Here is a 14,166-nt window from a genome sequence, read left to right on the forward strand (position 1 = left end):
TTGTTTACAATTGAGAAGGGGTGATAAGATACATTTTTCATTGCTTCTTGTGAACAATGGTCAATCTCAAGGGTACTTTACCTGCAAGCAATCTGTACTAAAAATGCCTTTACTGAGTGTATTTTAAGGATGAAATCTCCAGTGAGAAACTTGACACATTCTGAAAATTAGGGTAGAAAAAAAAGTGGTGATGTTTAGAAAATCCTAGGCGTCTGCAGATGGATTATGAAATGTGAAACTACTGCATATGGTTTGTATATAATAATGAAATAATGTGGAACTATAATGAAGACAATGCTGTAGCTGTTTTTCTAAGAGCAGTAAGTCAAGACTACTTTAAAGCAGATTCCAAGACAGATATGGCTGCTTTGAGATCACAGAATAATTTATATTGGATGAGTTTTTGTGGGTCATCTGGTCAGAGTCCTGGAAGAGAACAGCCTACGTAAATCAGATTGCTCTGGACTTTCTCCCATCATATTGTGACTGTCTTTAAGAGTGGAGATTTCATAACATCTCTCATCAAGAGAAATAATTGAGTATTTAAAAAATGCTAAAAGGCATCAGTGGTGCTTTGCTACATAATTTCTTTGCCATAGTGCTAAAAAACAGACATAGTGAGTAAATCTCTTTTTCTAGATCTAGCAAAGTACCTACCTTGGATTTCAACCACAGAGTATTTATTTGTTTTTATATAAAAAGCTTATTTTTCAGGCTCTTGTGATTGACAGTTCAAATTCTGAAGGCAGGTGAAAGAGAAAAGCAGTGATGCATAACATTATTCAGCTGTAGTGGAAGATCTTTGGGACCAGTTTATTTAAATACAGGTTTTATCTGTTCAAATTTATTTTTTTCAAAATTAGTCTTCTTTTACAGATATATTTGAAATACCTTTTGAGTTAAAGGAAGGTAATTTTATAAGTGTTGATTTTGTGTATTTTTTCTAATAAAAAAGAATTACTTCTATTATATTAAATTACAGTTTCTTACTACATGATATGATTTGAAGTTTTTCTGCATTGTTCATTTTTTATAAATAAAGAAGAATTATTGTCATTTTTTATTTAGAAATTAGCTTAAATAGAGCTATTGCTTAATGATGTTGAAAACTGTGAAATCCTTAGACAAAAGATTATTTGCTATAACTAATGAGAGACAAAATTACCTTAGGGAGTATTCTTTATTGATTTGATTAAAATTGTATACCACCAATTGGGCTTTTTTTTCCCTGTTAGTTACTGGCAATGGTAACATTGATTCTCCAAAGGCATTGTGCAGATGCAGCAAAATTTCTCATCTGCAGGTTTCTGTATTCTGTAGGACAGCTGTGTGGTCTTCAGTTTTTTCTGACTTATTCTCCACTAGAAAGGCTTCTTTGTTATTTCCCTTTTCTCACTGAACTTTGTTTCCATGCACTGATTGCTGGAGATACAATGAGCAGGAAGTTAAATAAAATAAGAAAATTCAACAACTAACTTTGCTTAAAAGAGGCAATTGTCCCCATTAACAGTTGTAAATACTGACTACACCATACCCAACAGTGCCATGCATCACTTACCATCACGTTTCTGATTGCAACAGTCATTACTCATTGAAGGATTCCATGATATTGTTGGGTTTTTAATTTACTCTAATAATTACTTCATTATCTCTAACATGAAAGTTGGGTTCAGGTAATGGTTTAGTTTGTTGTAATAGTGCAGTCCTTCCATTGGTGGAAAAATAATAGAAATTAAAAACTTTCCCTGAAGCTGCATAAATTGCTCTTTCATTACAAAAAACCATTTACCTATCCATCAGCTGACCTTTCCTAGAACCTTCTTTCTCACAGCAAAATTGTGCTGCTGGTAAGGGAAAAAAAATGCAACCCATATGTACTTCTTCAGTCACGCTCTCCTTATTCAAAATATTTCATTAACTGAGCATGGATTATGAAACCTGAAAAAAAAAGTGGATTTATGCAGAAATCTGACTGTACTTTTGAAAATAAAATTTCACGTCTTGTTGACTTATTTACTTTTTCAGTTACATGCATTGAGTGCTTGAAAGAATTATTGAATTTCTGAAAGGCAATGTAATGCCTGTCTAAAGCGTTTCAATTTTTGGAGATTTTATTATTCTGGGAGTTTATAAGTAGTAATTGTACTCTCTGAGAGCCCTGAGAAAGTGTTAAAGACAGTTTCAGTTTGCAGAAATCTTTTTCTTTTGATAATCAGATAGGAATGAAAATTATTGTTCCTCAGTAGGAAAAGAAGTTTTGCAAGCATTAATAGCTATTTTCATCAGTTGCCATTTAAATTTTTGAGAATGAGAATTAAAACAAGTACCCATGAATAGCCTTCTTCTATTGAATATTGATGTTGATTCCATGCAGTATTTAAATAAAATATTTTAAATCTAAAAAGGCTTTTATATACTTACATATATGTGTGAACTACTAATTTTCAAGTTTTGTTCTCACAAAGATGTAAAAATATTACTAAGTCAGATCTAGTGAAGTCATTCATACCAAAAAAGGGATTCCTCTCAGGTATGTTTATTTTGCTGTGCAAATAGCAACAGCAGAGACTTTAAAGAAAACTTTAAGTATACATTGATTATTAGCAATTTTATTCTGGCTTTATGACCACTTTGAAATATAAACATCTAATTCTATAGAAATTTAATTCTGATGCTATGAAAACTCAAAACATTTGTTACTGAAATTCATTTCAAACAACCTCTTCCCCATCATCTGTATTTTATGTATACTCAGTCATTTGGGGTTCTTCCATGTGTATTGTTACCATCTCCTTTGGACTGAGTTCAGTAAGCTCAGGATGTGAGCAAGGCAGCTACATGAGCAGTATGATCTCACAGAGACATCCATGTAGCTAAATTGCTCTAGTCTTGTCCAAGTTCTGCTTACCAGTCTTTTTCAGAGAAACAGAAAATCAAAAAACTATCTGTAACCAGTCATTGAAGTCTATTGAAAGGTACTCCTGGGACAAGCTAAGAATGTTATTAAATGTTTCTGTAAATATTTCACTCACCCTGGTACTTAAGAAAAATAAGTATGTCAGTTGTTTGCTCAGTGTCACCATCAAAAATTACTGTCGGGTGACTTCTGATTTTTTCTTAATTCAGCATCTTTCAGTAGTCTACCCTGAAGTGAAATAGATGCATGTGATATGTTGTTCATCAAAAGGGAGAGGTTATGCCCTCCAGCTTGATTACTTGAAATAATTTTGTTTGACCCATTTTTATTTTAGGGCATGAAAAATGCATGCTGTGTACATTTAGAAGAGGAAAAAAATGCTATTAATCAAAAGATAGTCTTAAATCCAGTGAAGCTACTAGGCTTTAAAATAAATGATGTTTACTTTCTTTTCACCTGAGTGCTGAGCTTGCTGTATTGCACTGTTATCTATTTTAAACTCTCAAAAGCCCCCAGAAATTTCATCCTGCATTAAAATTTGCAGTCCTTCTTGTGCCTGTTCCTAAATTCAGTAGGTGAAAAATGAACAGGCAGGAATTCAAATATGACCATATATCAAAGTTGATTCTTTTTCCCCCCAGAAAATAAAACAGAATCCTACTGGTTGCAGTTACACAACAATAAAAGGAGTGGGGGAATGATGATAGTGTGAGATGTAGTAATTATTTTAGTCAGGAAATGTGTGAGACCTGCACATTTCAAAGTGTTTGCTGAGAGCTACTCTGTTGAGAGTATCAGTTAAAATCTGAAGCCTCTTGGGTTAGCTGTAAAATGACTCTGATGTCATCAGGACTGAATCTCAGTGGTAAACCTGGTAATCAAATGAACCTGCTCAAGAATATGCTACATTGCTTGGAAAGTGAGTTGTGTGGTGGGCAAAAGAAGTCTGCAAGAAGTAGAAGGGCCAGTCAAGTGAGGAAAGCAGATTACTTTAGATAACATAAGATTGGTTTTTTTTCATTGTCTAGCTACCATACCTATTTAGCAGGAAAATGCTTAATGAGGTATAAAATGCACACATCCCTTGTGCATTTCAGGGAGTTTTCTACATGCTAGCTAGCTACTCTAGTTCTTTTTTTTTTTTAATTTTTTTTTCTTTTTAATTGCACAGTCAATGTCCTGGAAGACAGGACTAGCGTGAGCTATTTTTGTACTGATTCCTACTCACAATTTCACACTCACTCCCGAAATTAATATAGATGGGTATCTAATACTGCAGTTTGCATCCAAATCCATCTTTGTAATAACAGCTGCATAAGGTCTTTCTTGGAAAAAGTCTGTGCTTTCTAAATGCTAATCACCTCTGTTAAAATGAACAAATTCAAATTGTAATGAATTTTAAATACACGTAATTGTGCATTGACTTGAATAATTTAAGAGAGGCAAAAAATCCCAACTTCTAATGTTGACATTTTGACAAAGGCACACAGTTGCCCAATTAAGGTTCAAATTGACTTTGTCGTTAGAAGAATTAATTTTAATAAACAGCTACTTAGAAGTCTTAAATAAGTAAAATGAGTGCTTTGAAATAAGCTGTGACTACTAACATGTAGCACTGGATGAAAAACCAAATGGGTGAGACAAAATGTTTCTCTGGATTAGTAGATTATAACAAGAGGAAACCTGGAAAAGCAACACATAGTTCTTTACCTGTTTGGAAAACTGTACTGTATCCAATGTAACCATCATTTTTCAAACCTGTGGAGGCAGTGATGGCATGCAGCAGTCAATATAATCCTGATTTCTAGCAAGATCCAGTACACCTTAGTGGGAATGTGCTAAATTTTCTCATGGGATGATATTGACTGTAGCATAAATTGTCATGCAGGTTTTTTAAACAGCACTGTTAATTTTGGACAGAACTCTATGGAGGTTCAGGCAAGTTTTGTTATTGTAAACATCTGTCTTTGCTCTGTTGTTGCTAAGATGTTATTTGCTAAGAAAACAAATGTACTTTGTTTTCAGTCTTTGATACCAGTTTTCATTTATCTGGATTGTAAGTGAAAAAACATCTTCCATAGTTTAAGAAGTATTTTCCATTTTCTCTGACACTATTTACTTTAAGACCTGATTATATTTCCTCAATTTTTGTGTGGTCATTTCAAAAATAGAACAAGACAAAGCCAAGTGGAAAACTTATATTCAGCCTTGGTCTGGTAGCAAGGTGGCAATGTGTGTTCATACGCAGAAGAAAATTAAGCTGTTAGATATATGTGCAATCTTAGATGGAATAATATATTTGTAGTTGAATGGTTCCAAAATATGAAGATGATCTTTGTTGGTAATAGCTCTAAAGTTTTAATGGATATTTTTTTTTAATCAGGAAGGTAATTTTTTTATTTTTTTTTTTAATGAGGAAGATAAAAAATAATCCACACAAAAAAACTATGGAAAGATTAGCAGGCTTTTCAAAAACCCATAACATAGGATAGGAAATATTTTGACTGCATTTACAATAGGGCAAAATTTTTCCAGCATCCATTCAAAATTGTATGTGATTAGTTCTTCTGTTGACTTTGAGGGTTTTTTTTTTGTTTGTTTGTTTTTTTACTCAGAATAAAAATCCTAAACCTTTTCCTAAACCAAATCCTAAGCAGAATTTGTTCTGTCAATGATTGCTTTATGTCCACCCTTTTTCTTCCATTTTTTCCCATATTTCAAGTGTGCGTTCTTATTAGTTTCCTGCTAACAATTGACTGTAATGAATTTTTAGACTATACAGAATATGATTTTTAAAATGGAGAGATAATTATATTAAAACCAAGGTAGAGAGCATTATCTGAATTTCTCATCCCTCGTTACTTTCCCTCTGTGTTGTCTGCATATTTGTCTTCTGATTCCATGTTCATCCTATTGCCCTACAGCACAGTTCCACATAATGTAGGTATGAGTATCAGACTTGCAAGATAAAAAACTGTCAATGCATCTGTTCTGATCTTTGAATTGCCCCACTTTTATGATGTCCCATACATGTTGCATTTTATTTTGGGGAAATTTTCTTGTATTTTTGTCTTACTATTCTTCCTAAAATATAATTACATCCGTGTAAAAACTCTGAAAAAGTCTCTATGATAGTCAAGTCTATTTAAGTCATTTTTAGCTATATATTGGACTGATATAAAAAATGGCAATTTATCTTGCTTGATTAGGATGTCTGTGTGATTTAAGAATATATTAAATTACAAGATTATGGATTTTTGACTGAAGAAATTGTCCTGTTTCATTTATCATTTCAATATAGATTTTTTAAACTGTCCATGATTCAACTCATAAACCATAATGACTTATTGAATCTTTGTTACTGAACCAGCAGCCACTAAGTTAACTAATTTAAGTCACCGTTTGATTTTGAAGAATGAGCTGCTTGAGGTAAGTTAGAAACCAAGACTGCAAAAATTATCTTTCAAATGGAATGTGAATCATAAATAAAATTTGTTTTCACCATGCTTGCCATGTTCATTGATAACAATGAACAGTTATATAGGGACTGAAAAAAACTTGATAAAAATAAAAGCTAACTAGATTTTTGAATTTGTAGAGGAACATGCTATGCACTGTATATTTGTGATTAACATTTATATCCATCTATCATGTATCTGTGCTAAACATTTATTTTCAGAAATTAAATTTCTGGAATTTCACAATCTCATGAAATGTCATATGTGCCAAGTCCACATGTGCAGCTGCACGGAGATATGGTCCAAAACTCTCAGTCATATATTATATTCATCCAATATTTCATTTCGTACATATGCATGAACTATTAAGTTTTTAAGTCACAATCCCTTTCAATCAATAAGTTTCTCTAATTTTTTAGAGGTCAAAGCTTTTTTTAGAAGTCAGAACGTTTCCCAGTAACAGAAATGTTTCAAAAATTTCATTTGTTTTACTTCAGAAGTGAAAATGTTCAACAGTTTCTCACCTTCATTGTATAAAAAATTGCAATATTTTATTTAATTTCACAAATTTAGTATGTTTAGATAAACTGAGATCACTTTAGGAACTTGAAAGTTATCATAGTTGTCAGAGTTATCTGTTAAAATAGGTAGCAAGTATTTGTTTAGTTTTGCCTTGTTTTCCAGAATATAGCCCATACTGTTTTAATCCACACGTGTGGATATGCACATGCACTCAAATTTGTAAATATTCCTAGTTATAATCATTCAGCCTTTGCTTGACAGTCCTCTCTATGTTGAATAGCAGGTATTGAGTCTGAAGGAGAAATGCTTTTCTCTTAATAAAACTTTTGGTACAGCAGGTTGTCTGGAAAATCAATCTAATTTTTCCTCATGATCTACAGAGGCAAGGGAGAAATATTTAAGGGAGAAATTGCCTTAAATTTCATGGCTACTTTAGTATTGAGTCAATCAAATGTGGAATATCAATATATCTGCACAGCATGAGTGACTGTATCCTGTTATTGTGATGAATAGTAGATGTAGAAATATGAAATAGAAAAACACTAAGAAGGGATTACATACTGTGTTACAGTGATATTAAATATCATCAGGCAAGATGATATCTTACTGTGTGTCCAATTTTAATGAAACAAATCAAGATTAAACCAAATGAATTCAATTGAATTAATTTTAAAGCATAGATATCTCAATTCCTAGAAATTAGAGATCATGCATTTACTTTCAGTTATAGAAAAATGTGCCAAACTTCTGCACATAGTAGTACAATTTGTTTATACTTACATACCTCTTCTGTGTAACCCACTTCAGTCACTGAGATCTAGAGACTGCAATCAAGTTGGAGGAATGAGGATCTTATTTAAGGATAGAATATGAAACAGCAGAAATGAGAGAAATTTGAATAAACATTGAATTGAACTAACTCAAAACTTCTCTTTACCAGTCAATTGTTTGGTTGTTTGTTTGGTTTTTTTTTTTCCTTCTGATTAGTTTTTCATTCAGGTACGAATGACATTTCAGAGAATATGGCTTTCTTAATTGTTATTGCATAACAATACGGTGTTAACACCCTTTTTGGTAGTTGAATATTGTGGTACAGATCTGTCTTACTTTTGACTTTTATAAACTTATTTAGTTGCCAAACGAGCAGCTACTTCAACACATGTTCTTCATTGAACCTGAGACTATATGACAGTTTTAGTGTTTGATATTGACAAAATAATTAAGTATTGAGGTGTCACTGTCATATGAGAAAAATGGAGCTTCTGCCTGTCTCTGTTTATAGACCATAAAATATCTAATAAACTGTGACAGACTAGTAGTGTTGATTTTATACAAGGGGATTTTGAAAAAGCTAATAATTTCCAGTATGTTATGATAAAAAATACAACCTCTTCTGCCACCCCCAAGAAAAAAATAAAAGAGAGAAAAAGAAAAACAATAAACCCACTGTTTATTTTAATGCATAATACATGAAGAAAAATTGCTGAAAATTCTCTGTCCAAAAATAAAGGAATAAACCACTGTACATTTATTTTCAAAAAGTACACAACATTCAAAATCTGGGAGGATAAAACATGAAGTAAAAACATTCATTTTAGGGACAGTCATACCATTGGTGCACTTACAAACTTGTTGACTTTTTTACTTTTTCCTTACGTAATTATTACCATTTTCTTTGCATGATTATTACTGATATTTAAGACAGAGAATGTCCCATACCTTCTTTGTTAGTGTAAAAATCAGTTTCACAGAGGCATTTAAAAATAGATCCATCCCATTAGCAGCACTGTTTGAAATATGGGTTGAACTATTTCCATGGCAGTAGTGTACCCATGCACACTGGAAACTGTATTTTATTACTAATGGCACAGTTATAAATCAAATGTTCAATGATGTGTCTGCTCCCTGTTCAGTGGTTCTCCAGAAGCTGGCATAGAGGTGATTCCCTGTTCAGTGGTTCTCCAGAAGCTGGCATAGTGGTGATTCATGTTCTTCTACTCTTTATGGATTTTATATTAAATAACTCAAATTTTATAGGATAGGTGGGAAACTACATCCTAAAGTGAGTTGGAATAAGTTCTAGTTCAAACATCTGTGTCAGAAGATCTGCAGGTAGTGCTAAGGGTCTACAGCATTCTGGTTACTTCTTACCTGTAGATGAATTCTGTTCAAAATAGTGGCTGAAATCAGTCTGCTAATCTCCTCTTTCTAAACAAAAAGGTTCAAAACTCCTACACAGAGATTTTCAGAGAATGAAAAAAAAAATTGAAATTAATTGTTAATTAAATTTGTAAATACATTGTTTAATACATAACTGTGAACTTGCATTTGGAGGCTGTATTTATGTTGCTGTGTAATACCAGTTTCTTGACTTAGGATTCCTTATACTTCACTTGCATTAAATTTAACTGACATGATCTGTCAGCAAATACGTAGAATACACCTTTAACATCCCTGCAGTATGTGGTTTAGGTTTTTTGTTGTTGCTAGCACAGTAAGTATTTCTTCTCATGTTTTTTCGCATTGACCTGAACATGCATCCTTTATAAAAATTGCCAATGTACCACATTGTGTCTGGGGTTCAAGGTTTGCAGCTATGTTAAATTTGACAGACATCAGTTTATGCATGTGAAATACTTGCAACACGAGAAAATTTCTGAGAAATTGTCAACACTGTTGATTTTTTTGTCAGATAGTCTACATGGGCTGGACAGAGGAACGGGAACAAGACTCCCTTCAGGACCGAATGTACACACCAAAGTTTCTAGCACTGAGGGGATCGTCCCTGTATAAATTTATAGCACCTCCAGTAAGTATGTTTCTGATGCTTAGTGGGAATAAATGTTATTAAATAAAATAATGCCATGTAATGTGTACAATTCTTTCATAGTGAGGTATCACTCATTGGGCTAGCAGGACTGCAATGAACAACATTGAAAAGTTCCAGCGTGTACGGTGTAGAAGGGATAGAAAACAACTCTTCATCAGATGATTGAGCATCTAGGCAAGAATTTATTTTCCCCCACTTAAATGGGCAATTTAAGTGGGGGAAAATGAATTTTAGAAAAATAAAAGAGAAATCTGGTCATGTTTTAAGGGGGCTTTTCACTTTCCTTTGGCAGACAGAACAGGCCCAAAGCAAGATGCTTAGATTATACTGAACAATCCTTCCAATGAAAGTGCTGAGATTTGGGGAAATATCCAAGCTTTTTACATGCTGTGGAGATGGCAATATGTCTCTGTTTAGATTCCATCCTGAATGTAAGTTTTTGCTGCTTGAGGGCACCCAAAAGGAAGGTAGAGAATCAAATGAAATTGTTTAAGTTAAATTTCTTAATTGGAATCTCACTGAGAGCACTGGGCAAAATTTTAGCACTCGTCTTAAACTCAGCAATTTACTTTCACAGTCTTATGGTACATCAAAGCTGCAGTAAAGATGTTCTAGCTAACTTTTAAGCCAGTTGCTAAGGAGACAGTAGCAGTCCCATTCCTGCAGCAGGAAGAATCGTGGATTATTTTTTCCTGTTTACTGGGTGACCTTTCTGACTACTGCTAAGCCCTGTGTCAGATCCAGACTGTAGATCCTTCCTATCTGAAAAGGAATCATAGAATACTCTAGGTTGAAAGGGAGTTTTAAAGGTCATCTAGTCCAAACTCCCTACAATAAGCAGGGATGCCTTCAACTGGAGCAGGTTCCTCAGTCTTTCTAACCTGGTCCTGAATGTTTTTTGAGATGGGGTATCTACCACCTCTTGGGGTAAACTCTTCCTGAGGTAGCTCAAAGCCATCTTGCAAATCTTTAGATTGATCATCAGTAACTCTTGGTGCTCGTTTAGCAAAAGGTTTAAAAAACATGTTTTTAAATGGGAATGGGGAATGGAAGTAAATATGAACTGAAAACTTCATGTGTTCAGTGTTTGCAGACTAGTTCAGAGGTGTGGGGTTTTGGCTCTCTCAGGTCTATTAATGGGAGTTGGGGTTTTTTTGGTGGATATTTTTTAAGATCAGATTAAAATGTCAGATTATACTAACAAGCGCCTTGGTTCAGAACCAGTTCTCCTGTCTTTGCCAGACCTAGTTGAGCATTTTACTGTCAAGTAAAACCAACTCCATTCTGAGTACTAGAATCAGAATCAGTGAGGAGAAATCCTGTTCAATACAAAAGGAAGATTTTTTTTTTTTTAAGAACTATGGAAGAGACCACAAACCTCTTTACTGAAGAATCATAAATTTATATGAATAATATACTTGCAGGGGGTAAAGGTCTGATGAGGGGTGATTAATGGGTGTGAAAGGAACATGTTCAAATGAGGAATCCATGAAGGAATGAGGAAGCCATGGTGATGCGAGTAAGGAAAATTTTGGCAAGCTGCTATTGTGTAAGACAAGAAATTCAGTTTTTATAGCTCTTGTTTCAGCTCAGCTGCAAGCACAAGATGAATTTGTATTGCCAGATTCTGGTTCCTAGTCTAAAGTACAAAAACCGTTCAAACACAGAGAAAAATATTTTCTCTTCATGGAGTAGGAGGGAAGCAGAATGATAAGCATGCTTTTTTTAGGACAGAGGAAGAGTTCCTACAGAGATGACTTAAAGACATAGAATCATAGAATGTTTGGGTTAGAAAGGATCTTAAAGATCTTCCAGTTCCAACATTTAATGTATATAATTGCAAATTTCTAAAAGCCTATTTTTCATATGCAATTTTTTACACATACAGTTATGTTTGCTATTCTGCAGGTTTGTCTCTTCCAGGGAATAGAAAGTATCATGAACAAAGTTCCAATGGCAGTTTCAGAGCTTCTTTTTAGGAGATGCATAAAATGTAGTTAAAATAAAAACTGTTTTAATTACATGTGCAGTATAAACTACTTGGACAAAGTTGTTTTCTGAGAAGGGATGTCCTGCAAACTTTCTTAACCAAAAAATCAAACAGAAATACTTCCTCAGTCTCTGCCAAAATCTAAGACATTAGAGAGGTATGTGTTTAAATTATGTCTATCAACAGGCTCGGCCAGCCTTTTCTTTTATCTGTTTGATCATTAGTATTTCTACTTTCCGTGTTCAGATAAAGGAGCAATCCTAGTGTTTCTTATTTGCATTTTGAAATTGTAAAAGAAAATTACTTTTTTTACTATTGTGTTTCCTATTTTTTCCTGATACATTTTCTTCTTTAGAATTATTAATTGTGTCAAGTCTGCTGGTTTCAATTTCTTCCAATTTATAATTGGAAATTTACTTGCGAAAGAACCACTAACACCCTTTCTTTTGCTCAATATTTTAAATTAAAACATTAAAAATGAATGGTGCAGCAATTTCTATGGGTGTCTTAATTCTGCACTTCCTTTTGCTTTGCACATATCTTCATACAGAAAGAGTTTTCATTTGACCTGAAAAAAAGTCACTTTACAGGTACAAACAAAAGCAGAAAATCAGGGGAGAAGAGGGAGCTCTTGTATTTTCTCCCAAGGTGTGGAGCCTATCGTAAATTTTTAAACATAGCTCCAAATGACTTTGTGCTTCAGGAACAATAATAAAGACTTTCCCTCAATATGACTTCATCTGCTGTGACTGGGTGTTGTGGGCTCAGTGGGGCTGTAGCAAGACTCCTCTCTGCATTTTTCAGTTCATGGTGAGAAATTTATATTTTTGTCCATAGGAGAAGGAGTAGTTTTGTGGTTTAATACCCACAGTTCAATAAGATAGTGAAGATTGCGTTTGACAATGACAGCAAATAAAGAAAACTCTAATAGAAGAGGAACTATAACACTGTGGTTTTGAATTTTTCATTCATACCTGTGATTTCCCTAGAGGACTTTCCATTTAATGTTTATAACTAAATATTAGTTTGGGATGGAATTTTCCCATGCAACATCAGAATAATTTTGATCTATTAATGATTACTTTTTCTTTAGATAAGAGATAAATTGATCTTATATAATATTTTGTTCCTTGGGCTGTGCAAGCAAATATTTTTCAAAACATTTATCTTGAATCTTGTATAAGCAGTAATGTATGTTTTCATCAACCTCTTCATTGTGCCTAACAAATTTAAGGATAGAGCTGTGTTCCTTTGGGTATGGGCCACTGTCCAAAGTGTCTTACCATTAAGATGATTATTCTTGCATTTATACCCTCAATTTCATTATATTTTTTGCCTTCTGTATTTTGAGACTTTTAATATTTTCCCATTTTCTGCTTGAGTTTTCCTTGGCAATTTTATACTCGCTTCTGATATTGCCATAACACTTTGCTTACAGAATATATTCATCTAGCCCTTTCTGTCTCATTTAAGTCTTAATACCCACCCTTCCATGATTTAATTATTTTATATATGCATTTTTCTGTGTAAAACAGTTACCTAAAGTGAATACAGTTAAATACAGTTGAAAACAGTCATGAAAGTCCAAAAGGAAGAAAAAAAGAAAAAGGCTGTTCTTCAAATCTTAGTTTATTAGAATTTTGGAGTAGATGAATCTTGGTAAGAAAAAAAGAAAGAAAGAGAATGTCTGCCTGTGTTATTTCATGCTTTGTTTTTTTTCCCCTCTGGATTTCAAGGCATGTGGGGTAAGTGTCTGTGACATTGCAAGGTTGGAGACTGCGTTTATGCATTTGCAAACACTCTAGGTGATTGGGAGCAAATAGTGGCATGCAGTTACACGGAGGGAAGTGGTGAGAAACATGTTTTCTAATAGACAGAACCCTGGCTCTGTGAGATGAATTCAAGGGCTGTATCCTCTTAGGATATCACTGCAACTGCTGCAAGTTCCCAGGGGAAGTATCATCATTTTGCATAGAGCAGGCTGCATGCAAAGGAACTGCTCTGTAAGGACAGGGAGGACATCTCCTAAGCATTGCCTGGATGAAACAGTCTGGTCTCTGCTAGTTGTTGCTTTGAGGCAGTGCTTGGTCTTTCTGAATATATTTAAATTAATGTAAATCTTTTAGGGATTTTTTTTTTTTTTGTTAATGAACTTAATTCTTGAAACCAACAAAAATAACTTCATTTCTTTTTCTGCTTATTTTGTGTTTTGTTTGTTTTTTGAAGGTCACAACCTGGGATTGGACACGAGCTGAGAAAACATTTTCAGTTTATGAGATAATGTGCAAAATTCTCAAGGTATGATAAGAAAGTATAAAATAAATTTCCACTTTGACAGAAAAGAGCATAACACAACTACCTTGCAGAAAGAGATCTTTTTTTTCCTTTTAAAATCAAATGTCAGAATATCTGGTGTCAGTACATTCAGAATCAAACTAGAAGGCATTGC

At 33.6% G+C, this 14,166-nt stretch overlaps 1 protein-coding gene across 7 annotated transcripts in view; it reads left to right on the forward strand.

The window, feature by feature from the left end:
* SNTG1 (syntrophin gamma 1) overlaps positions 1 to 14,166 on the forward strand; it is a 336,306-nt gene that overhangs the window by 270,636 nt on the left and 51,504 nt on the right. For all 7 annotated transcript variants that reach the window (XM_033057852.2, XM_033057895.2, XM_033057903.2 and 4 more), the window contains 2 exons: positions 9,590 to 9,706; positions 13,944 to 14,015. In XM_033057852.2, coding sequence (XP_032913743.1) covers positions 9,590 to 9,706; positions 13,944 to 14,015 — 189 coding nt within the window. The remainder of the gene's footprint in view (positions 1 to 9,589; positions 9,707 to 13,943; positions 14,016 to 14,166) is intronic.

The sequence above is a fragment of the Catharus ustulatus genome, chromosome 1, assembly GCF_009819885.2.
Source record: "Catharus ustulatus isolate bCatUst1 chromosome 1, bCatUst1.pri.v2, whole genome shotgun sequence".
Taxonomy (NCBI): Eukaryota; Metazoa; Chordata; class Aves; order Passeriformes; family Turdidae; genus Catharus; species Catharus ustulatus.